The sequence below is a fragment of the Salvelinus fontinalis genome, chromosome 12, assembly GCF_029448725.1.
Source record: "Salvelinus fontinalis isolate EN_2023a chromosome 12, ASM2944872v1, whole genome shotgun sequence".
Lineage (NCBI taxonomy): Eukaryota > Metazoa > Chordata > Actinopteri > Salmoniformes > Salmonidae > Salvelinus > Salvelinus fontinalis.
In genome coordinates, this window is record NC_074676.1 from 54,552,285 (window position 1) to 54,577,598 (window position 25,314).

The 25,314-nt window shown below is 49.7% G+C and overlaps 1 protein-coding gene across 3 annotated transcripts in view; it reads right to left on the reverse strand.

Moving 5' to 3' along the window:
• LOC129867605 (cytoplasmic FMR1-interacting protein 1 homolog) overlaps nucleotides 1-25,314 on the reverse strand; it is a 225,438-nt gene that overhangs the window by 184,663 nt on the left and 15,461 nt on the right. For all 3 annotated transcript variants that reach the window (XM_055941111.1, XM_055941110.1, XM_055941112.1), the window contains 3 exons: nucleotides 23,122-23,211; nucleotides 16,428-16,505; nucleotides 14,559-14,660 (listed from right to left, as the gene is read on the reverse strand). In XM_055941111.1, the coding sequence (XP_055797086.1) occupies nucleotides 14,559-14,660; nucleotides 16,428-16,505; nucleotides 23,122-23,211 (270 nt within the window). The remainder of the gene's footprint in view (nucleotides 1-14,558; nucleotides 14,661-16,427; nucleotides 16,506-23,121; nucleotides 23,212-25,314) is intronic.

Genomic DNA, 25,314 nt, shown 5'->3' on the forward strand with positions numbered 1-25,314 from the left:
CAACGTGCTGGCTACTCTCTGTCTACTGTATCAACGTGCTGGCTACTCCCTGGCTACTCCCTGTCTACTGTATCAACGTGCTGGCTACTCCCTGTCTACTGTATCAACGTGCTGGCTACTCCCTGGCTACTCCCTGTCTACTGTATCAACGTGCTGGCTACTCCCTGGCTACTCCCTGTCTACTGTATCAACGTGCTGGCTACTCCCTGGCTACTCCCTGTCTACTGTATCAACGTGCTGGCTACTCCCTGGCTACTCCCTGTCTACTGTATCAACGTGCTGGCTACTCCCTGGCTACTCCCTGTCTACTGTATCAACGTGCTGGCTACTCCCTGGCTACTCCCTGTCTACTGTATCAACGTGCTGGCTACTCCCTGCCTACTGTAACAACGTGCTGGCTACTCTCTGCCTACTGTATCAACGTGCTGGCTACTCCCTGTCTACTGTATCAACGTGCTGGCTACTCCCTGTCTACTGTATCAACGTGCTGGCTACTCCCTGGCTACTCCCTGTCTACTGTATCAACGTGCTGGCTACTCCCTGCCTACTGTATCAACGTGCTGGCTACTCCCTGTCTACTGTATCAACGTGCTGGCTACTCCCTGTCTACTGTATCAACGTGCTGGCTACTCCCTGTCTACTGTATCAACGCGCTGGCTACTCCCTGTCTACTGTATCAACGTGCTGGCTAATCTCTGTCTACTGTATCAACGTGCTGGCTACTCTCTGTCTACTGTATCAACGTGCTGGCTACTCCCTGGCTACTGTATCAACGTGCTGGCTACTCCCTGCCTACTGTATCAACGTGCTGGCTACTCTCTGCCTACTGCATCAACGTGCTGGCTACTCCCTGTCTACTGTATCAACGTGCTGGCTACTCCCTGTCTACTGTATCAACGTGCTGGCTACTCCCTGGCTACTCCCTGTCTACTGTATCAACGTGCTGGCTACTCCCTGCCTACTGTATCAACGTGCTGGCTACTCCCTGTCTACTGTATCAACGTGCTGGCTACTCCCTGTCTACTGTATCAACGTGCTGGCTACTCCCTGCCTACTGTATCAACGTGCTGGCTACTCTCTGTCTACTGTATCAACGTGCTGGCTACTCCCTGTCTACTGTATCAACGTGCTGTCTACTGTATCAACGTGCTGGCTACTCCCTGGCTACTGTATCAACGTGCTGTCTACTGTATCAACGTGCTGGCTACTCCCTGGCTACTGTATCAACGTGCTGTCTACTGTATCAACGTGCTGGCTACTCCCTGGCTACTGTATCAACGTGCTGGCTACTCTCTGTCTACTGTATCAACGTGCTGGCTACTCCCTGTCTACTGTATCAACGTGCTGGCTACTCCCTGTCTACTGTATCAACGTGCTGGCTACTCTCTGTCTACTGTATCAACGTGCTGGCTACTCTCTGTCTACTGTATCAACGTGCTGGCTACTCCCTGTCTACTGTATCAACGTGCTGTCTACTGTATCAACGTGCTGGCTACTCCCTGGCTACTCCCTGGCTACTGTATCAACGTGCTGGCTACTCCCTGTCTACTGTATCAACGTGCTGGCTACTCTCTGTCTACTGTATCAACGTGCTGGCTACTCCCTGTCTACTGTATCAACGTGCTGGCTACTCCCTGTCTACTGTATCAACGTGCTGGCTACTCCCTGCCTACTGTATCAACGTGCTGGCTACTCCCTGTCTATTGTATCAACGTGCTGGCTACTCCCTGTCTACTGTATCAACGTGCTGGCTACTCCCTGGCTACTCCCTGTCTACTGTATCAACGTGCTGGCTACTCCCTGCCTACTGTATCAACGTGCTGGCTACTCCCTGTCTACTGTATCAACGTGCTGGCTACTCCCTGTCTACTGTATCAACGTGCTGGCTACTCCCTGTCTACTGTATCAACGCGCTGGCTACTCCCTGTCTACTGTATCAACGTGCTGGCTAATCTCTGTCTACTGTATCAACGTGCTGGCTACTCTCTGTCTACTGTATCAACGTGCTGGCTACTCCCTGGCTACTGTATCAACGTGCTGGCTACTCCCTGCCTACTGTATCAACGTGCTGGCTACTCTCTGCCTACTGCATCAACGTGCTGGCTACTCCCTGTCTACTGTATCAACGTGCTGGCTACTCCCTGGCTACTCCCTGTCTACTGTATCAACGTGCTGGCTACTCCCTGCCTACTGTATCAACGTGCTGGCTACTCCCTGTCTACTGTATCAACGTGCTGGCTACTCCCTGTCTACTGTATCAACGTGCTGGCTACTCCCTGCCTACTGTATCAACGTGCTGGCTACTCTCTGTCTACTGTATCAACGTGCTGGCTACTCCCTGTCTACTGTATCACGTGCTGTCTACTGTATCAACGTGCTGGCTACTCCCTGGCTACTCCCTGGCTACTGTATCAACGTGCTGGCTACTCCCTGTCTACTGTATCAACGTGCTGGCTACTCTCTGTCTACTGTATCAACGTGCTGGCTACTCCCTGTCTACTGTATCAACGTGCTGGCTACTCTCTGTCTACTGTATCAACGTGCTGGCTACTCCCTGTCTACTGTATCAACGTGCTGGCTACTCCCTGTCTACTGTATCAACGTGCTGGCTACTCTCTGTCTACTGTATCAACGTGCTGGCTACTCCCTGGCTACTCCCTGTCTACTGTATCAACGTGCTGGCTACTCCCTGGCTACTCTCTGTCTACTGTATCAACGTGCTGGCTACTCTCTGTCTACTGTATCAACGTGCTGGCTACTCCCTGTCTACTGTATCAACGTGCTGGCTACTCCCTGCCTACTGTATCAACGTGCTGGCTACTCCCTGTCTACTGTATCAACGTGCTGGCTACTCCCTGGCTACTCCCTGTCTACTGTATCAACGTGCTGTCTACTCCCTTTCTACTGTATCAACGTGCTGGCTACTCCCTGTCTACTGTATCAACGTGCTGGCTACTCCCTGTCTACTGTATCAACGTGCTGGCAACTCCCTGTCTACTGTATCAACGTGCTGGCTACTCCCTGTCTACTGTATCAACGTGCTGGCTACTCTCTGTCTACTGTATCAACGTGCTGGCTACTCCCTGTCTACTGTATCAACGTGCTGGCTACTCCCTGTCTACTGTATCAACGTGCTGGCTACTCCCTGGCTACTCCCTGTCTACTGTATCAACGTGCTGGCTACTCCCTGTCTACTCCCTGTCTACTGTATCAACGTGCTGGCTACTCCCTGTCTACTGTATCAACGTGCTGGCTACTGTATCAACGTGCTGGCTACTCCCTGCCTACTGTATCAACGTGCTGGCTACTCTCTGTCTACTCCCTGTCTACTGTATCAACGTGCTGGCTACTCCCTGTCTACTGTATCAACGTGCTGGCTACTCCCTGGCTACTCCCTGTCTACTGTATCAACGTGCTGGCTACTCCCTGTCTACTGTATCAACGTGCTGGCTACTCCCTGGCTACTCCCTGTCTACTGTATCAACGTGCTGGCTACTCCCTGGCTACTCCCTGGCTACTCCCTGTCTACTGTATCAACGTGCTGGCTACTCCCTGGCTACTCCCTGTCTACTGTATCAACGTGCTGGCTACTCCCTGGCTACTCCCTGTCTACTGTATCAACGTGCTGGCTACTCCCTGGCTACTCCCTGTCTACTGTATCAACGTGCTGGCTACTCCCTATCTACTGTATCAACGTGCTGGCTACTCTCTGTCTACTGTATCAACGTGCTGGCTACTCCCTGTCTACTGTATCAACGTGCTGGCTACTCCCTGGCTACTCCCTGTCTACTGTATCAACGTGCTGGCTACTCCCTGTCTACTGTATCAACGTGCTGGCTACTCCCTGGCTACTCCCTGGCTACTGTATCAACGTGCTGGCTACTCTCTGTCTACTCCCTGTCTACTGTATCAACGTGCTGGCTACTCTCTGTCTACTGTATCAACGTGCTGGCAACTCCCTGGCTACTCTCTGTCTACTGTATCAACGTGCTGTCTACTGTATCAACGTGCTGGCTTCTCCCTGGCTACTCTCTGTCTACTGTATCAACGTGCTGGCTACTCTCTGTCTACTGTATCAACGTGCTGGCTACTCCCTGTCTACTGTATCAACGTGCTGGCTACTCCCTGTCTACTGTATCAACGTGCTGGCTACTCCCTGGCTACTGTATCAACGTGCTGGCTACTCCCTGTCTACTGTATCAACGTGCTGGCTACTCCCTGTCTACTGTATCAACGTGCTGGCTACTCCCTGTCTACTCCCTGTCTACTGTATCAACGTGCTGGCTACTCCCTGTCTACTGTATCAACGTGCTGGCTACTCCCTGGCTACTCCCTGTCTACTGTATCAACGTGCTGGCTACTCCCTGTCTACTGTATCAACGTGCTGGCTACTCCCTGTCTACTGTATCAACGTGCTGGCTACTCCCTGTCTACTGTATCAACGTGCTGGCTACTCCCTGTCTACTGTATCAACGTGCTGGCTACTCCCTGTCTACTGTATCAATGTGCTGGCTACTCCCTGGCTACTCCCTGTCTACTGTATCAACGTGCTGGCTACTCCCTGTCTACTGTATCAACGTGCTGGCTACTCCCTGTCTACTGTATCAACGTGCTGGCTACTCCCTGGCTACTCCCTGTCTACTGTATCAACGTGCTGGCTACTCCCTGTCTACTGTATCAACGTGCTGGCTACTCCCTGGCTACTGTATCAACGTGCTGGCTACTCCCTGGCTACTGTATCAACGTGCTGGCTACTCCCTGTCTACTGTATCAACGTGCTGGCTACTCCCTGGCTACTCCCTGTCTACTGTATCAACGTGCTGGCTACTCCCTGGCTACTGTATCAACGTGCTGGCTACTCCCTGGCTACTCCCTGTCTACTGTATCAACGTGCTGGCTACTCCCTGCCTACTGTATCAACGTGCTGGCTACTCCCTGGCTACTCCCTGTCTACTGTATCAACGTGCTGGCTACTCTCTGTCTACTGTATCAACGTGCTGTCTACTCCCTGTCTACTGTATCAACGTGCTGGCTACTCCCTGTCTACTGTATCAACGTGCTGGCTACTCCCTGTCTACTGTATCAACGTGCTGGCTACTCCCTGTCTACTGTATCAACGTGCTGTCTACTCCCTGTCTACTGTATCAACGTGCTGGCTACTCCCTGTCTACTGTATCAACGTGCTGTCTACTCTCTGTCTACTGTATCAACGTGCTGTCTACTCCCTGTCTACTGTATCAACGTGCTGGCTACTCCCTGTCTACTGTATCAACGTGCTGGCTACTCCCTGTCTACTGTATCAACGTGCTGGCTACTCCCTGCCTACTGTATCAACGTGCTGGCTACTCCCTGGCTACTCCCTGTCTACTGTATCAACGTGCTGGCTACTCTCTGTCTACTGTATCAACGTGCTGTCTACTCCCTGTCTACTGTATCAACGTGCTGGCTACTCCCTGGCTACTCTCTGTCTACTGTATCAACGTGCTGGCTACTCCCTGTCTACTGTATCAACGTGCTGTCTACTCCCTGTCTACTGTATCAACGTGCTGTCTACTCCCTGTCTACTGTATCAACGTGCTGGCTACTCCCTGTCTACTGTATCAACGTGCTGGCTACTCCCTGTCTACTGTATCAACGTGCTGGCTACTCCCTGTCTACTGTATCAACGTGCTGGCTACTCCCTGTCTACTGTATCAACGTGCTGGCTACTCCCTGTCTACTGTATCAACGTGCTGGCTACTCTCTGGCTACTGTATCAACGTGCTGGCTACTCTCTGGCTACTGTATCAACGTGCTGGCTACTCTCTGTCTACTGTATCAACGTGCTGGCTACTCTCTGGCTACTGTATCAACGTGCTGTCTACTGTATCAACGTGCTGGCTACTCTCTGTCTACTGTATCAACGTGCTGGCTACTCCCTGGCTACTGTATCAACGTGCTGGCTACTCCCTGGCTACTGTATCAACGTGCTGGCTACTCCCTGTCTACTGTATCAACGTGCTGGCTACTCCCTGTCTACTGTATCAACGTGCTGGCTACTCCCTGTCTACTGTATCAACATGCTGGCTACTCCCTGGCTACTGTATCAACGTGCTGGCTACTCCCTGTCTACTGTATCAACGTGCTGGCTACTCCCTGGCTACTGTATCAACGTGCTGGCTACTCCCTGTCTACTGTATCAACGTGCTGGCTACTCCCTGGCTACTCTCTGTCTACTGTATCAACGTGCTGGCTACTCCCTGGCTACTCCCTGTCTACTGTATCAACGTGCTGGCTACTCCCTGTCTACTGTATCAACGTGCTGGCTACTCCCTGTCTACTGTATCAACGTGCTGGCTACTCCCTGGCTACTCCCTGCCTACTGTATCAACGTGCTGGCTACTCCCTGGCTACTCCCTGTCTACTGTATCAACGTGCTGGCTACTCCCTGGCTACTCCCTGTCTACTGTATCAACGTGCTGGCTACTCTCTGCCTACTGTATCAACGTGCTGGCTACTCCCTGGCTACTGTATCAACGTGCTGGCTACTCCCTGTCTACTGTATCAACGTGCTGGCTACTCCCTGGCTACTGTATCAACGTGCTGGCTACTCTCTGTCTACTGTATCAACGTGCTGGCTACTCCCTGGCTACTGTATCAACGTGCTGGCTACTCCCTGTCTACTCCCTGTCTACTGTATCAACGTGCTGGCTACTCCCTGTCTACTGTATCAACGTGCTGGCTACTCCCTGTCTACTGTATCAACGTGCTGGCTACTCCCTGTCTACTGTATCAACGTGCTGGCTACTCTCTGTCTACTGTATCAACGTGCTGGCTACTCTCTGTCTACTGTATCAACGTGCTGGCTACTCCCTGTCTACTGTATCAACGTGCTGGCTACTCCCTGTCTACTGTATCAACGTGCTGGCTACTCCCTGTCTACTGTATCAACGTGCTGGCTACTCCCTGGCTACTCCCTGTCTACTGTATCAACGTGCTGGCTACTCCCTGGCTACTCCCTGTCTACTGTATCAACGTGCTGGCTACTCTCTGTCTACTGTATCAACGTGCTGGCTACTCCCTGTCTACTGTATCAACATGCTGGCTACTCCCTGGCTACTGTATCAACGTGCTGGCTACTCCCTGTCTACTGTATCAACGTGCTGGCTACTCCCTGGCTACTGTATCAACGTGCTGGCTACTCCCTGTCTACTGTATCAACGTGCTGGCTACTCCGTGTCTACTGTATCAACGTGCTGTCTACTGTATCAACGTGCTGGCTACTCCCTGTCTACTGCATCAACGTGCTGGCTACTCCCTGGCTACTCCCTGTCTACTGTATTAACGTGCTGGCTACTCCCTGTCTACTGTATCAACGTGCTGGCTACTCCCTGGCTACTCTCTGTCTAATGTATCAACGTGCTGGCTACTCCCTGGCTACTCCCTGTCTACTGTATCAACGTGCTGGCTACTCCCTGTCTACTGTATCAACGTGCTGGCTACTCCCTGGCTACTCTCTGTCTACTGTATCAACGTGCTGGCTACTCCCTGTCTACTGTATCAACGTGCTGGCTACTCCCTGCCTACTGTATCAACGTGCTGGCTACTCCCTGGCTACTCCCTGTCTACTGTATCAACGTGCTGGCTACTCCCTGTCTACTGTATCAACGTGCTGGCTACTCTCTGCCTACTGTATCAACGTGCTGGCTACTCCCTGGCTACTGTATCAACGTGCTGGCTACTCCCTGTCTACTGTATCAACGTGCTGGCTACTCCCTGGCTACTGTATCAACGTGCTGGCTACTCTCTGTCTACTGTATCAACGTGCTGGCTACTCCCTGGCTACTGTATCAACGTGCTGGCTACTCCCTGTCTACTCCCTGTCTACTGTATCAACGTGCTGGCTACTCCCTGTCTACTGTATCAACGTGCTGGCTACTCCCTGTCTACTGTATCAACGTGCTGGCTACTCCCTGTCTACTGTATCAACGTGCTGGCTACTCTCTGTCTACTGTATCAACGTGCTGGCTACTCTCTGTCTACTGTATCAACGTGCTGGCTACTCCCTGTCTACTGTATCAACGTGCTGGCTACTCCCTGTCTACTGTATCAACGTGCTGGCTACTCCCTGTCTACTGTATCAACGTGCTGGCTACTCCCTGGCTACTCCCTGTCTACTGTATCAACGTGCTGGCTACTCCCTGGCTACTCCCTGTCTACTGTATCAACGTGCTGGCTACTCTCTGTCTACTGTATCAACGTGCTGGCTACTCCCTGTCTACTGTATCAACATGCTGGCTACTCCCTGGCTACTGTATCAACGTGCTGGCTACTCCCTGTCTACTGTATCAACGTGCTGGCTACTCCCTGGCTACTGTATCAACGTGCTGGCTACTCCCTGTCTACTGTATCAACGTGCTGGCTACTCCCTGTCTACTGTATCAACGTGCTGTCTACTGTATCAACGTGCTGGCTACTCCCTGTCTACTGCATCAACGTGCTGGCTACTCCCTGGCTACTCCCTGTCTACTGTATCAACGTGCTGGCTACTCCCTGTCTACTGTATCAACGTGCTGGCTACTCCCTGGCTACTCTCTGTCTACTGTATCAACGTGCTGGCTACTCCCTGGCTACTCCCTGTCTACTGTATCAACGTGCTGGCTACTCCCTGTCTACTGTATCAACGTGCTGGCTACTCCCTGGCTACTCTCTGTCTACTGTATCAACGTGCTGGCTACTCCCTGTCTACTGTATCAACGTGCTGGCTACTCCCTGCCTACTGTATCAACGTGCTGGCTACTCCCTGGCTACTCCCTGTCTACTGTATCAACGTGCTGGCTACTCCCTGTCTACTGTATCAACGTGCTGGCTACTCCCTGTCTACTGTATCAACGTGCTGGCTACTCCCTGTCTACTGTATCAACATGCTGGCTACTCTCTGTCTACTGTATCAACGTGCTGGCTACTCCCTGTCTACTGTATCAACGTGCTGGCTACTCCCTGTCTACTGTATCAACGTGCTGGCTACTCCCTGTCTACTGTATCAACGTGCTGGCTACTCTCTGTCTACTGTATCAACGTGCTGGCTACTCTCTGTCTACTGTATCAACGTGCTGGCTACTCCCTGTCTACTGTATCAACGTGCTGGCTACTCCCTGGCTACTCTCTGTCTACTGTATCAACGTGCTGGCTACTCCCTGGCTACTCTCTGTCTACTGTATCAACGTGCTGGCTACTCCCTGCCTACTGTATCAACGTGCTGGCTACTCCCTGGCTACTGTATCAACGTTCTGGCTACTCCCTGGCTACTCTCTGTCTACTGTATCAACGTGCTGGCTACTCCCTGTCTACTGTATCAACGTGCTGGCTACTCCCTGGCTACTCTCTGTCTACTGTATCAACGTGCTGGCTACTCCCTGTCTACTGTATCAACGTGCTGGCTACTCCCTGGCTACTCTCTGTCTACTGTATCAACGTGCTGGCTACTCCCTGTCTACTGTATCAACGTGCTGGCTACTCCCTGTCTACTGTATCAACGTGCTGGCTACTCTCTGTCTACTGTATCAACGTGCTGGCTACTCCCTGTCTACTGTATCAACGTGCTGGCTACTCCCTGTCTACTGTATCAACGTGCTGGCTACTCCCTGGCTACTCCCTGTCTACTGTATCAACGTGCTGGCTACTCCCTGTCTACTGTATCAACGTGCTGGCTACTCCCTGTCTACTCCCTGTCTACTGTATCAACGTGCTGGCTACTCCCTGTCTACTGTATCAACGTGCTGGCTACTCCCTGTCTACTGTATCAACGTGCTGGCTACTCCCTGTCTACTGTATCAACGTGCTGGCTACTCCCTGTCTACTGTATCAACGTGCTGGCTACTCCCTGTCTACTGTATCAACGTGCTGGCTACTCCCTGTCTACTGTATCAACGTGCTGGCTACTCCCTGGCTACTGTATCAACGTGCTGGCTACTCTCTGTCTACTGTATCAACGTGCTGGCTACTCTCTGTCTACTGTATCAACGTGCTGGCTACTCCCTGTCTACTGTATCAACGTGCTGGCTACTCCCTGTCTACTGTATCAACGTGCTGGCTACTCCCTGGCTACTCTCTGGCTACTGTATCAACGTGCTGGCTACTCCCTGTCTACTCCCTGTCTACTGTATCAACGTGCTGGCTACTCCCTGGCTACTCCCTGGCTACTCTCTGTCTACTGTATCAACGTGCTGGCTACTCCCTGTCTACTGTATCAACGTGCTGGCTACTCCCTGTCTACTGTATCAACGTGCTGTCTACTGTATCAACGTGCTGTCTACTGTATCAACGTGCTGGCTACTCTCTGGCTACTGTATCAACGTGCTGGCTACTCCCTGTCTACTGTATCAACGTGCTGGCTACTCCCTGCCTACTGTATCAACGTGCTGGCTACTCCCTGGCTACTCCCTGTCTACTGTATCAACGTGCTGGCTACTCCCTGTCTACTGTATCAACGTGCTGGCTACTCCCTGTCTACTGTATCAACGTGCTGGCTACTCCCTGTCTACTGTATCAACGTGCTGGCTACTCCCTGGCTACTCTCTGTCTACTGTATCAACGTGCTGGCTACTCCCTGTCTACTGTATCAACGTGCTGGCTACTCCCTGTCTACTGTATCAACGTGCTGGCTACTCCCTGTCTACTGTATCAACGTGCTGGCTACTCCCTGTCTACTGTATCAACGTGCTGGCTACTCCCTGGCTACTCTCTGTCTACTGTATCAACGTGCTGGCTACTCCCTGTCTACTGTATCAACGTGCTGGCTACTCCCTGTCTACTGTATCAACGTGCTGGCTACTCTCTGTCTACTGTATCAACGTGCTGGCTACTCCCTGTCTACTGTATCAACGTGCTGGCTACTCCCTGTCTACTGTATCAACGTGCTGGCTACTCCCTGGCTACTCCCTGTCTACTGTATCAACGTGCTGGCTACTCCCTGTCTACTGTATCAACGTGCTGGCTACTCCCTGTCTACTCCCTGTCTACTGTATCAACGTGCTGGCTACTCCCTGTCTACTGTATCAACGTGCTGGCTACTCCCTGTCTACTGTATCAACGTGCTGGCTACTCCCTGTCTACTGTATCAACGTGCTGGCTACTCCCTGTCTACTGTATCAACGTGCTGGCTACTCCCTGTCTACTGTATCAACGTGCTGGCTACTCCCTGTCTACTGTATCAACGTGCTGGCTACTCCCTGGCTACTGTATCAACGTGCTGGCTACTCTCTGTCTACTGTATCAACGTGCTGGCTACTCTCTGTCTACTGTATCAACGTGCTGGCTACTCCCTGTCTACTGTATCAACGTGCTGGCTACTCCCTGTCTACTGTATCAACGTGCTGGCTACTCCCTGGCTACTCTCTGGCTACTGTATCAACGTGCTGGCTACTCCCTGTCTACTCCCTGTCTACTGTATCAACGTGCTGGCTACTCCCTGGCTACTCCCTGGCTACTCTCTGTCTACTGTATCAACGTGCTGGCTACTCCCTGTCTACTGTATCAACGTGCTGGCTACTCCCTGTCTACTGTATCAACGTGCTGTCTACTGTATCAACGTGCTGTCTACTGTATCAACGTGCTGGCTACTCTCTGGCTACTGTATCAACGTGCTGGCTACTCCCTGTCTACTGTATCAACGTGCTGGCTACTCCCTGCCTACTGTATCAACGTGCTGGCTACTCCCTGGCTACTCCCTGTCTACTGTATCAACGTGCTGGCTACTCCCTGTCTACTGTATCAACGTGCTGGCTACTCCCTGTCTACTGTATCAACGTGCTGGCTACTCCCTGTCTACTGTATCAACGTGCTGGCTACTCCCTGGCTACTCTCTGTCTACTGTATCAACGTGCTGGCTACTCCCTGTCTACTGTATCAACGTGCTGGCTACTCCCTGTCTACTGTATCAACGTGCTGGCTACTCCCTGTCTACTGTATCAACATGCTGGCTACTCCCTGTCTACTGTATCAACGTGCTGGCTACTCCCTGTCTACTGTATCAACGTGCTGGCTACTCCCTGGCTACTCTCTGTCTACTGTATCAACGTGCTGGCTACTCCCTGTCTACTGTATCAACGTGCTGGCTACTCCCTGTCTACTGTATCAACGTGCTGGCTACTCCCTGTCTACTGTATCAACATGCTGGCTACTCCCTGTCTACTGTATCAACATGCTGGCTACTCCCTGTACTTCTGGAAGACACTGCAGGGACAGACCACTGGGGGAACATCTACACACAGGACATGGTGTTGCTGGTTGGTGTGACAGAGAGAGAGGCCGGGGTGTCTGGTTGGTGTGACAGAGAGAGAGGAGGGTGTCTGGTTGGTGTGACAGAGAGGTGAGGGTGTCTGGTTGGTGTGACAGAGAGAGGTGAGGGTGTCTGGTTGGTGTGAGAGAGAGAGGAGAGGGTGTCTGGTTGGTGTGAGAGAGAGAGGTGAGGGTGTCTGGTTGGTGTGACAGAGAGAGGTGAGGGTGTCTGGTTGGTGTGACAGAGAGGTGAGGGTGTCTGGTTGGTGTGACAGAGAGAGAGGCCGGGGTGTCTGGTTGGTGTGACAGAGAGAGAGAGGAGAGGGTGTCTGGTTGGTGTGACAGAGAGAGGTGAGGGTGTCTGGTTGGTGTGACAGAGAGAGGTCGGGGTGTCTGGTTGGTGTGACAGAGAGAGAGGTCGGGGTGTCTGGTTGGTGTGACAGAGAGAGGTGAGGGTGTCTGGTTGGTGTGACAGAGAGAGGAGGGTGTCTGGTTGGTGTGACAGAGAGAGAGAGGAGAGGGTGTCTGGTTGGTGTGACAGAGAGAGAGAGGAGAGGGTGTCTGGTTGGTGTGACAGAGAGAGAGGTCGGGGTGTCTGGTTGGTGTGACAGAGAGAGGTGAGGGTGTCTGGTTGGTGTGACAGAGAGAGGAGGGTGTCTGGTTGGTGTGAGAGAGAGAGGAGAGGGTGTCTGGTTGGTGTGACAGAGAGAGAGGTCGGGGTGCCTGGTTGGTGTGACAGAGAGAGAGAGGAGGAGAGGGTGTCTGGTTGGTGTGACAGAGAGAGAGGAGGAGAGGGTGTCTGGTTGGTGTGACAGAGAGAGGAGAGGGTGTCTGGTTGGTGTGACAGAGAGAGAGGAGGAGAGGGTGTCTGGTTGGTGTGACAGAGAGAGAGAGGAGAGGGTGTCTGGTTGGTGTGACAGAGAGAGAGGCCGGGGTGTCTGGTTGGTGTGACAGAGAGAGAGGTGAGGGTGTCTGGTTGGTGTGACAGAGAGAGAGGTCGGGGTGTCTGGTTGGTGTGACAGAGAGAGGTGAGGGTGTCTGGTTGGTGTGACAGAGAGAGGAGGGTGTCTGGTTGGTGTGACAGAGAGAGAGAGGTGAGGGTGTCTGGTTGGTGTGACAGAGAGAGGTGAGGGTGTCTGGTTGGTGTGACAGAGAGAGGTCGGGGTGTCTGGTTGGTGTGACAGAGAGGTGAGGGTGTCTGGTTGGTGTGACAGAGAGAGAGGTCGGGGTGTCTGGTTGGTGTGACAGAGAGAGAGAGGAGAGGGTGTCTGGTTGGTGTGACAGAGAGAGAGAGGAGAGGGTGTCTGGTTGGTGTGACAGAGAGAGAGAGGAGAGGGTGTCTGGTTGGTGTGACAGAGAGAGAGGCCGGGGTGTCTGGTTGGTGTGACAGAGAGAGAGGTGAGGGTGTCTGGTTGGTGTGACAGAGAGAGAGGTCGGGGTGTCTGGTTGGTGTGACAGAGAGAGGTGAGGGTGTCTGGTTGGTGTGACAGAGAGAGGAGGGTGTCTGGTTGGTGTGAGAGAGAGAGGAGAGGGTGTCTGGTTGGTGTGACAGAGAGAGAGAGAAGTCGGGGTGTCTGGTTGGTGTGACAGAGAGAGAGGAGGAGAGGGTGTCTGGTTGGTGTGACAGAGAGAGGAGAGGGTGTCTGGTTGGTGTGACAGAGAGAGAGGAGGAGAGGGTGTCTGGTTGGTGTGACAGAGAGAGGAGAGGGTGTCTGGTTGGTGTGACAGAGAGAGGTGAGGGTGTCTGGTTGGTGTGAGAGAGAGAGGAGAGGGTGTCTGGTTGGTGTGACAGAGAGAGGTGAGGGTGTCTGGTTGGTGTGAGAGAGAGAGGAGAGGGTGTCTGGTTGGTGTGACAGAGAGAGGTGAGGGTGTCTGGTTGGTGTGACAGAGAGAGAGAGGTGAGGGTGTCTGGTTGGTGTGACAGAGAGAGAGAGAGGAGAGGGTGTCTAGTTGGTGTGACAGAGAGAGGAGAGGGTGTCTGGTTGGTGTGACAGAGAGAGGTGAGGGTGTCTGGTTGGTGTGACAGAGAGGTGAGGGTGTCTGGTTGGTGTGACAGAGAGAGGTCGGGGTGTCTGGTTGGTGTGACAGAGAGAGGTGAGGGTGTCTGGTTGGTGTGACAGAGAGAGGTGAGGGTGTCTGGTTGGTGTGAGAGAGAGAGAGGGGAGGGTGTCTGGTTGGTGTGAGAGAGAGAGAGGGGAGGGTGCCTGGTTGGTGTGACAGAGAGAGAGAGAGGGGAGGGTGCCTGGTTGGTGTGACAGAGAGAGAGAGAGGGGAGGGTGCCTCCGGCTGATTGGTATTACCTGGAAGTACATGAAGTTCATGAGCTTGGTGACCTCAGGCTCCAGCACCTCCACTGTCTTCTCATAGATCTCCACTCTGTTGGGCTGCTCATTACACTTCACCTGATAGAGGGAGGAAGACATGGTGGATCATGAGTAATACACATGGGGGATCATGAGCAATACACATGGTGGATCATGAGTAATACACATGGTGGATCATGAGTAATACACATGGGAAATCATGAGTAATACACATGGTGGATCATGAGTAATACACATGGTGGATCATGAGTAATACACATGGTGGATCATGAGCAATACATATGGGGGATCATGAGCAATACACATGGGGGATCATGAGCAATACACATGGGGGATCATGAGCAATACACATGGGGGATCATGAGCAATACACATGGGGGATCATGAGCAATACACATGGGGGATCATGAGCAATACACATGGTGGATCATGAGCAATACACATGGTGGATCATGAACAATACACATGGGGGATCATGAGCAATACACATGGGGGATCATGAGCAATACACATGGGGGATCATGAGCAATACACATGGTGGATCATGAGTAATACACATGGGGGATCATGAGCAATACACATGGGGGATCATGAGCAATACACATGGGGGATCATGAGCAATAAACATGGGAAATCATGAGCAATACACATGGTGGATCATGAGCAATACACATGGTGGATCATGAGCAATACACATTGGGGATCATGAGCAATACACATGGTGGATCATGAGTAATACACATGGTGGATCATGAGCAATACACATGGTGGATCATGAACAATACACATGGGGGATCATGAGCAATACACATGGGGGATCATGAGCAATACACATGGGGGATCATGAGCAATAAACATGGGAAATCATGAGCAATACACATGGTGGATCATGAGCAATACACATGGGGGATCATGAGCAATAAACATGGGAAATCATGAGCAATACACATGGTGGATCATGAGCAATACACATGGTGGATCATGAGCAATACACATTGGGGATCATGAGCAATACACATGGTGGATCATGAGTAATACACATGGGGGATCATGAGCAATACACATTGGGGATCATGAGCAATACACATGGGGGATCATGAGCAATACACATGGGGGATCATGAGCAATACACATGGGGGATCATGAGCAATACTGTTGCATGAAGATCCACAATAGTTTTCAACTACAATTAAAAAATGGATTGTAATGTTAGAGTTATGTGGAGTATCCGATCAGCCTCAGCCATGCGGAGGTTACCTGTGGGATAACATGAGAGCAGTATATCAGTCAGCCATGCGGAGGTTACCTGTGGGATAACATGAGAGCAGTATATCAGTCAGCCATGCGGTGGTTACCTGTGGGATAACATGAGAGCAGTATATCAGTCAGCCATGCGGTGGTTACCTGTGGGATGGCATGAGAGCAGTATATCAGTCAGCCATGTGGAGGTTACCTGTGGGATAACATGAGAGCAGTATATCAGTCAGCCATGCGGTGGTTACCTGTGGGATAACATGAGAGCAGTATATCAGTCAGCCATGCGGTGGTTACCTGTGGGATAACATGAGAGCAGTATATCAGTCAGCCATGCGGTGGTTACCTGTGGGATAACATGAGAGCAGTATATCAGTCAGCCATGTGGAGGTTACCTGTGGGATAGCATGAGAGCAGTATATCAGTCAGCCATGTGGTGGTTACCTGTGGAATAACATGAGAGCAGTATATCAGTCAGCCATGTGGAGGTTACCTGTGGGATAACATGAGAGCAGTATATCAGTCAGCCATGCGGAGGTTACCTGTGGGATAACATGAGAGCAGTATATCAGTCAGCCATGCGGTGGTTACCTGTGGGATGGCGCGGGAGCAGCTCCTCCACGTGTACAGCATCACAGCGTACTCCTGGCCCTCCTCCAGCATCTCATTCTGAAGGAAGACATTTAAAAGGCTCTCAAACACAATACAGCTACTAGCCTCTCAGAGGTTCCTGAGGTACAATACAGCTACTAGCCTCTCAGAGGTTCCTGAGGTACAATACAGCTCCTAGCCTCTCAGAGGTTACTGAGGTACAATACAGCTACTAGCCTCTCAGAGGTTCCTGAGGTACAATACAGCTACTAGCCTCTCAGAGGTTCCTGAGGTACAATACAGCTACTAGCCTCTCTGAGGTTCCTGAGGTACAATACAGCTACTAGCCTCTCAGAGGTTACTGAGGTACAATACAGCTACTAGCCTCTCAGAGGTTCCTGAGGTACAATACAGCTACTAGCCTCTCAGAGGTTCCTGAGGTACAATACAGCTACTAGCCTCTCAGAGGTTCCTGAGGTACAATACAGCTACTAGCCTCTCAGAGGTTCCTGAGGTACAATACAGCTACTAGCCTCTCAGGGGTTCCTGAGGTACAATACAGCTACTAGCCTCTCAGAGGTTACTGAGGTACAATACAGCTCCTAGCCTCTCTCTCTCTCTCAGGTTCCTGAGGTACAATACAGCTACTAGCCTCTCTCTCTCTCTCAGGTTCCTGAGGTACAATACAGCTACTAGCCTCTCTCTCTGAGGTTCCTGAGGTACAATACAGCTACTAGCCTCTCAGAGGTTGCTGAGGTACAATACAGCTACTAGCCTCTCTGAGGTTACTGAGGTACAATACAGCTACTAGCCTCTCAGAGGTTGCTGAGGTACAATACAGCTCCTAGCCTCTCAGAGGTTACTGGGGTACAATACAGCTACTAGCCTCTCTGAGGTTGCTGAGGTACAATACAGCTACTAGCCTCTCAGAGGTTCCTGAGGTACAATACAGCTACTAGCCTCTCAGAGGTTCCTGAGGTACAATACAGCTCCTAGCCTCTCTCTCTCTGAGGTTCCTGAGGTACAATACAGCTACTAGCCTCTCAGAGGTTCCTGAGGTACAATACAGCTACTAGCCTCTCAGAGGTTGCTGAGGTACAATACAGCTACTAGCCTCTCTGAGGTTCCTGAGGTACAATACAGCTACTAGCCTCTCAGAGGTTCCTGAGGTACAATACAGCTACTAGCCTCTCAGAGGTTACTGGGGTACAATACAGCTACTAGCCTCTCAGAGGTTCCTGAGGTACAATACAGCTCCTAGCCTCTCTCTCTCTGAGGTTCCTGAGGTACAATACAGCTACTAGCCTCTCAGAGGTTACTGGGGTACAATACAGCTACTAGCCTCTCAGAGGTTCCTGAGGTACAATACAGCTACTAGCCTCTCAGAGGTTACTGGGGTACAATACAGCTACTAGCCTCTCAGAGGTTGCTGAGGTACAATACAGCTACTAGCCTCTCAGAGGTCGCTGAGGTACAATACAGCTACTAGCCTCTCAGAGGTTGCTGAGGTACAATACAGCTACTAGCCTCTCAGAGGTTCCTGAGGTACAATACAGCTACTAGCCTCTCAGAGGTTGCTGAGGTACAATACAGCTACTAGCCTCTCAGAGGTTGCTGAGGTACAATACAGCTACTAGCCTCTCAGAGGTTCCTGAGGTACAATACAGCTACTAGCCTCTCAGAGGTTCCTGAGGTACAATACAGCTACTAGCCTCTCAGAGGTTCCTGAGGTACAATACAGCTCCTAGCCTCTCAGAGGTTGCTGAGGTACAATACAGCTACTAGCCTCTCAGAGGTTCCTGAGGTACAATACAGCTCCTAGCCTCTCAGAGGTTGCTGAGGTACAATACAGCTACTAGCCTCTCAGAGGTTCCTGAGGTACAATACAGCTACTAGCCTCTCAGAGGTTGCTGAGGTACAATACAGCTACTAGCCTCTCAGAGGTTTCTAAGGTACAATACAGCTACTAGCCTCTCAGAGGTTCCTGAGGTACAATACAGCTACTAGCCTCTCAGAGGTTGCTGAGGTACAATACAGCTACTAGCCTCTCAGAGGTTGCTGAGGTACAATACAGCTACTAGCCTCTCAGAGGTTCCTGAGGTACAATACAGCTACTAGCCTCTCTGAGGTTACTGAGGTACAATACAGCTACTAGCCTCTCAGAGGTTCCTGAGGTACAATACAGCTACTAGCCTCTCAGAGGTTGCTGAGGTACAATACAGCTCCTAGCCTCTCAGAGGTCGCTGAGGTACAATACAGCTACTAGCCTCTCAGAGGTTCCTGAGGTACAATACAGCTACTAGCCTCTCAGAGGTTCCTGAGGTACAATACAGCTCCTAGCCTCTCAGAGGTTGCTGAGGTACAATACAGCTACTAGCCTCTCAGAGGTTGCTGAGGTACAATACAGCTACTAGCCTCTCAGAGGTTGCTGAGGTACAATACAGCTACTAGCCTCTCAGAGGTTACTGGGTTACAATACAGCTCCTAGCCTCTTTCTCTCTGAGGTTCCTGAGGTACAATACAGCTACTAGCCTCTCAGAGGTTCCTGAGGTACAATACAGCTACTAGCCTCTCAGAGGTTACTGAGGTACAATACAGCTACTAGCCTCTCTGAGGTTGCTGAGGTACAATACAGCTACTAGCCTCTCAGAGGTTCCTGAGGTACAATACAGCTACTAGCCTCTCAGAGGTTCCTGAGGTACAATACAGCTCCTAGCCTTCAAAAAGAAAGGAGGATCAAGGCACTCTTCATAAATTAATTAAAATGCCTTTATTAGTATGGCATGTTCAATAGAAACAAAGTTGTTTAAAAACCGACGCGTTTCGGCTGCATGGCCTTCGTCAGGGAGTACAGAAAAAAGAGAATACAATGTCCTCTTTTGAAAGTCTTTTCCAATTAGCCCTAATTAGAAGAGGGAGTGGTTACCAAATTGGACACACCTAGTAAGCAATAATATACACATGAAAAGGTAAAATACTGTAGCTATGTTATCATGAGCATACAACTCCAAGCTAGAAGCATCAGAACACCCAGAGAGGCAGTTCCAACCCTAACCATGACTGGGAGAAGTGTCCAGAACAAGAAAGCAATATATTCCACAGATCACAGCAAAACATGAACAACAGTCCAAACATAGCTAGAGGGCAATTGAGCAAAATGTCCACTAGATGACAGCAAATGGACCCATAACGACCCTACAGGAAGGGTGAGAAATCCATATCTTCATTTAAACCAGGGTACTTAGTGGCCTGTAGTTTGTAAATCCAAAAACTTTCCCTTTGGTTTAACTGTTTAAGACGGTCCCCTTTTCTAATAGAGGCCGGAACATGATCAATACCCATAGCTTGTAGGGAGGCAGGGTTACCATGGTGTAAGGACTTGTAGTGCCTTGCCATGGGGTAGTCTTCATTGCCTACCCGTATGGCGTACTTGTGTTCCGTCAAGCGATCTTGAAGGCGTCTCTTTGTCCGTCCAATGTAGAACACCTTGCACTGTGGACATTCCAGTCTATAGATGACATGAGTGGTTTTGCAGTTAATAAAATGCTTGAGGTAATACTCCATTTTAGAAGCTGTGTCAACAAAATACTTTTTCTGTACAATATTACTGCAATGGTTGCACTGGTAACATTTAAAAGAGCCCTTGGGTTTGTGGTCAAGCCAAGTTTTTTGAGAGTCACCCGGAAGGTAACTGTGGACTAATTTGTCATTTAGGGTAGGACATCTCTTAAAGCTTATGACTGGTGGTTCAGGAAAGACTTGGCGTAGTAGCGTATCACTTTGGATGATTCCCCAATTATTTTTAATGATTCTTTTAATGTTCTCTGCTTCAGTGCTGTATTTTGTAACAAAATACACTCTCTCTGATGTATCACGGGGCACTCCTCTTCGTAACAAGTTCTCTCTGTCAAGTAATCCAGCCCTTATACCTGCATCTTTCAGGACCTGAACGCTGTAGCCCCGATCCAAAAAGCGATTCTCCAATTCTGCAGATTTGACACTGTAGTCTGTTTCCTGATCGCAAATTCTACGGACTCTTTGGAATTGGCCATATGGAATATTCTCTTTTAGCCTTTTGGGGTGAAAACTGTCTGCCCTCAGAATGGTATTCCCATCTGTAGGCTTCCTAAAGATTGATGTGTGCAAACAACCTTTGTCATTTTTACTAATATCGAGGTCCAAAAAATGAATGTTATCCTTGCTGTATTCCATAGTTAGTTTGATGTTAGGGTTAATGCTGTTGAGGTATTGGTGGAAGGAAATAAGTTCATCTTCTGAGCCGGACCAAAACAGGCAAACATCATCAATATAGCGTCCCCACCATATAATCCGGTCAAAGAAATGGTTATTAGAAGGATCCAAAATGAAGTCATTTTCCCATTTACCCAAGTACAAACCAGCGTAGGAAGGGCTGTAGCAAGCTCCCATGGCACATCCTTTGACCTGTTTGAAAATACGGTCCTGGAAGATAAAGATGTTATGGTTAAGAGTCCATTCAGTCAGTGATACAATGAATTCTGTAGGAGGCACCTCAGTTTCAGGCCGGGTACTCAAGAAATGGGGCATCGCTGCCAAACCTTGTTCATGTTCAATGGTGGTGTATAGAGACTCCACATCCATGGTGACTAAAAAAGAAGCTGTACCTATATTCTTCAATTCCTTAATTTTGTTCAACACATCTGTGGTATCTTGAAGATAGGCTGGAAGTGACAACAGAAAAGGCTTAATAAAGTAATCAATGTACTTAGAGATGGGTTCTGTCAGACTTTCATTACCACTAATGACTGGTCTGCCTGGGGGGTTTTCAAGATTTTTGTGGATTTTTGGAAGAAGGTAAAAAGAGGCCATACGCGGACTGCCATTGAAAAGAAATTTGAACTCATTGTCTGAAATGTAACCATTTTCCTTAGCTTCTGTGAGGATCCCTTTCAAATCAGCTTTTAGGTCCTCTGTAGGGTTGAAGGTAAGAGATTGGTAGAATTCGTCATTGTCTAATTGACGGTAGGCTTCTGTCACATATTTGTCTTTACACCACACTACTGTAGCACCACCTTTGTCAGCTTTTTTAATTACAGCTCCTAGCCTCTCAGAGGTTACTGAGGTACAATACAGCTACTAGCCTCTTTCTCTCTGAGGTTCCTGAGGTACAATACAGCTACTAGCCTCTCAGAGGTTACTGGGGTACAATACAGCTACTAGCCTCTCAGAGGTTCCTGAGGTACAATACAGCTACTAGCCTCTCAGGGGTTACTGAGGTACAATACAGCTACTAGCCTCTCAGAGGTTACTGAGGTACAATACAGCTACTAGCCTCTCAGAGGTTCCTGAGGTACAATACAGCTACTAGCCTCTCAGAGGTTCCTGAGGTACAATACAGCTACTAGCCTCTCAGAGGTTCCTGAGGTACAATACAGCTACTAGCCTCTCTGAGGTTTCTAAGGTACAATACAGCTACTAGCCTCTCTCTCTCTCTCTCTGAGGTTGCTGAGGTACAATACAGCTCCTAGCCTCCCTCTCTCTCTCAGAGGTTGCTGAGGTATTGTAGAGCTTCAGTGCATTCAGAGCAGCCCTGGTCCCTGTGACCGCTTGGCTGGATAGCTGACTGGTTGGCTGGTTGGCTGGCTGCATACAAAGTGCTGTTTGATAGAGCCTTGGCAGGTGGGCAGGCGCTCTAAAAGCACCAATTACCCCTCACTACAAAGCACCACTATTCACCATTATTCCCTTACTAAAGCAGACATGTCACAGTGCAGCAGAGAGACCTGGGAAGTGTCTCAAATGGCACTCTATTCCCTATATAGTGCACTACCTTAGACCAGAACCCTATATAGTGCACTACTTTAGACCAGAACCCTATATAGTGCACTACTTTAGACCAGAACCCTATATAGTGCACTAATTTAGACCAGAACCCTATATAGTGCACTAATTTAGACCAGAACCCTATATAGTGCACTAATTTAGACCAGAACCCTATATAGTGCACTACTTTAGACCAGAGCGCTATATAGTGCGCTACTTTAGACCAGAACCCTATATAGTGCACTACTTTAGACCAGAACCCTACATAGTGCACTACTTTAGACCAGAACCCTATTCCCTATATAGTGCACTACTTTAGACCAGAACCCTACATAGTGCACTACTTTAGACCAGAGCCATAGGGGCCTATATAGGGAATAGGGTGCCATTTGTGATGCAGAGAGCTTGGCCTGGGTCCTCGTTCCTGTCACAGGGACACAGCCAAGTCTCCTCAGCCTTATTTCACCCATATAAATCCTAATTCACCTTATAAACCGTCCCACCAGCTCTCTCTCTCTAACCCTACCCCTCTCTTTTGTCCTTGCTCTAGGGACTAAGTTTCCCACATGAAGTATCAACAGACTAGAGAATTTAGAGGAAGTTAATGAATTGAGTTTATTTATTCAAAAAGGCCAATATATTTTCAATCTATTCATGAGGCGACACATGGAAACTGGTACTTACCATGCCAGAGTGGACGGTGTCCTGCTCGATGTGTCTGGAAACTGGTACTTACCATGCCAGAGTGGACGGTGTCCTGCTCGATGTGTCTGGAAACTGGTACTTACCATGCCAGAGTGGACGGTGTCCTGCTCGATGTGTCTGGAAACTGGTACTTACCATGCCAGAGTGGACGGTGTCCTGCTCGATGTGTCTGGAAACTGGTACTTACCATACCAGAGTGGACGGTGGCCTGCTCGATATATCTGGCGATCCCCGTCACAAAGGCATTACGGTCTTCAAAGTTGGTGTTGAAGTTGGGCTGTGCAAAGAGACGGGATGTTAGATTGGAATCAAAGGAATTCTACCAACTAGCTCTGTGCATAGCGCACATGAATACTGTAATTAGCTGATGCATGAGGGAGGAGGGCAGGGGCTCAATGCAGAGCTGCTGGTCTGAGAACAGTTCTTACCTGGTACATGAGGGGCGGCAGGTAGCCTAGTGGTTAGAGTGTAGAGGTGGCAGGTAGCCTAGTGGTTAGAGTGGAGGGACGGCAGGTAGCCTAGTGGTTAGAGTGTAGGGGCGGCAGGTAGCCTAGTGGTTAGAGTGGAGGGACGGCAGGTAGCCTAGCGGTTAGAGTGGAGGGGCGGCAGGTAGCCTAGCAGTTAGAGTGTAGAGGAGGCAGGTAGCCTAGTGGTTAGAGTGGAGGGGCGGCAGGTAGACTAGTGGTTAGAGTGGAGGGGCGGCAGGTAGCCTAGTGGTTAGAGTGGAGGGGCGGCAGGTAGCCTAGTGGTTAGAGTGTAGAGGCGGCAGGTAGCCTAGTGGTTAGAGTGTAGAGGCGGCAGGTAGCCTAGTGGTTAGAGTGTAGGGGCGGCAGGTAGCCTAGTGGTTAGAGTGTAGAGGTGGCAGGTCGTCTATTGGTTAGAGTGGAGGGGCGGCAGGCAGCCTAGTGGTTAGAGTGGAGGGGCGGCAGGTAGCCTAGTGGTTAGAGTGGAGGGGCGGCAGGTAGCCTAGTGGTTAGAGTGTTGGGCCAGTAACCGAAAGGTTGTTGGATCGAATCCCTGAGCTGACAAGGTAAAAATCTGTCGTTCAGCCCCTGAACAAGGTAGTTAACTTCTTTGGGACTACGGGGCAGTATTGAGTAGCTTGGATGAAAAGGTGCTCAGAGTAAACTGCCTGCTACTCAGGCCCAAAAGCTAGAATATGCATATAATTAGTAGATTTGGATAGAAAACACTCTGAAGTTTCTAAAACTGTTTGAATGATGTCTGTGAGTATAACAGAACTCATATGGCAGGTAAAAACCTGAGAAAAGAATCCAACCAGGAAGTGGGAAATCTGAGGTTTGTAGGTTTTCAAGTCTGTGCCTATCCAATATACAGTGTCTATGGGGTCATATTGCACTTCCTAAGGCTTCCACTAGATGTCAACAGTCTTTAGAACCTTGTTTCAGGCTTCTACTGTGAAGGGGGAGAGAATGAGAGCTGTTTCAACCAGGTGTTTGGCAGAATGCCATGAGCTCAGTCAGGCGCGCGCCCGTGAGAGGTAGCTGCGTTCCTTTTCCTTTCTAAAGACAAAGGAATTCTCCGGTTGAAACATTATTGAATATTTTTGTTAAAAACATCCTAAAGATTGATTCTATACATCGTTTGACATGTTTCTACGAACTGTAATTTAACTTTTTGACTTTTCGTCTGGCCTGCGTGAATTTGTATTTGTGAACTAAACGCGTGAACAAAAAGGAGGTATTTGGACATAAATGATGGACTTTATCGAACAAAATAAACATTTATTGTGGAACTGGGATTCCTGGGAGTGCATTCTGATGAAGATCATCAAAGGTAAGTGAATATTTATAATGCTATTTTCTGACTTCTGTTGACTCCAACATGGCGGGTACCTTTATAGCTTGTTTTGGTCTCCGAGCGCTGTACTCAGATTATTGCATGGTGTGCTTTTTTCAGTAAAGCTTTTTTGAAATCTGACACAGCGGTTGCATTAAGGAGAAGTATATCTATAATTCCATGTATAACACTTGTATTTTCATCAACATTTATGATGAGTATTTCTGTAAATTGATGTGGCTCTCTGCAAAATCACCGGATGTTTTGGAAGCAAAACATTACTGAACATGGCGCCAATGTAAACGGAGGTTTTTGGATATAAATATGAACTTTATCGAACAAAACAAACATGTATTGTGTAACATGAAGTCCTATGAGTGTCATCTGATGAAGATCCTCAAAAGGTTAGTGATTCATTTTCTCGCTATTTCTGCTTTTTTATGACTCCTCTCTTTGGCTGGAAAAATGGCTGTGTTTTTCTGTGGCTAGGTGCTGACCTAACATAATCACATGGTATGCTTTCGTCGTAAAGCCTTTTTGAAATCGGACACTGTGGTGGGATTAACAACGAATGTATCTT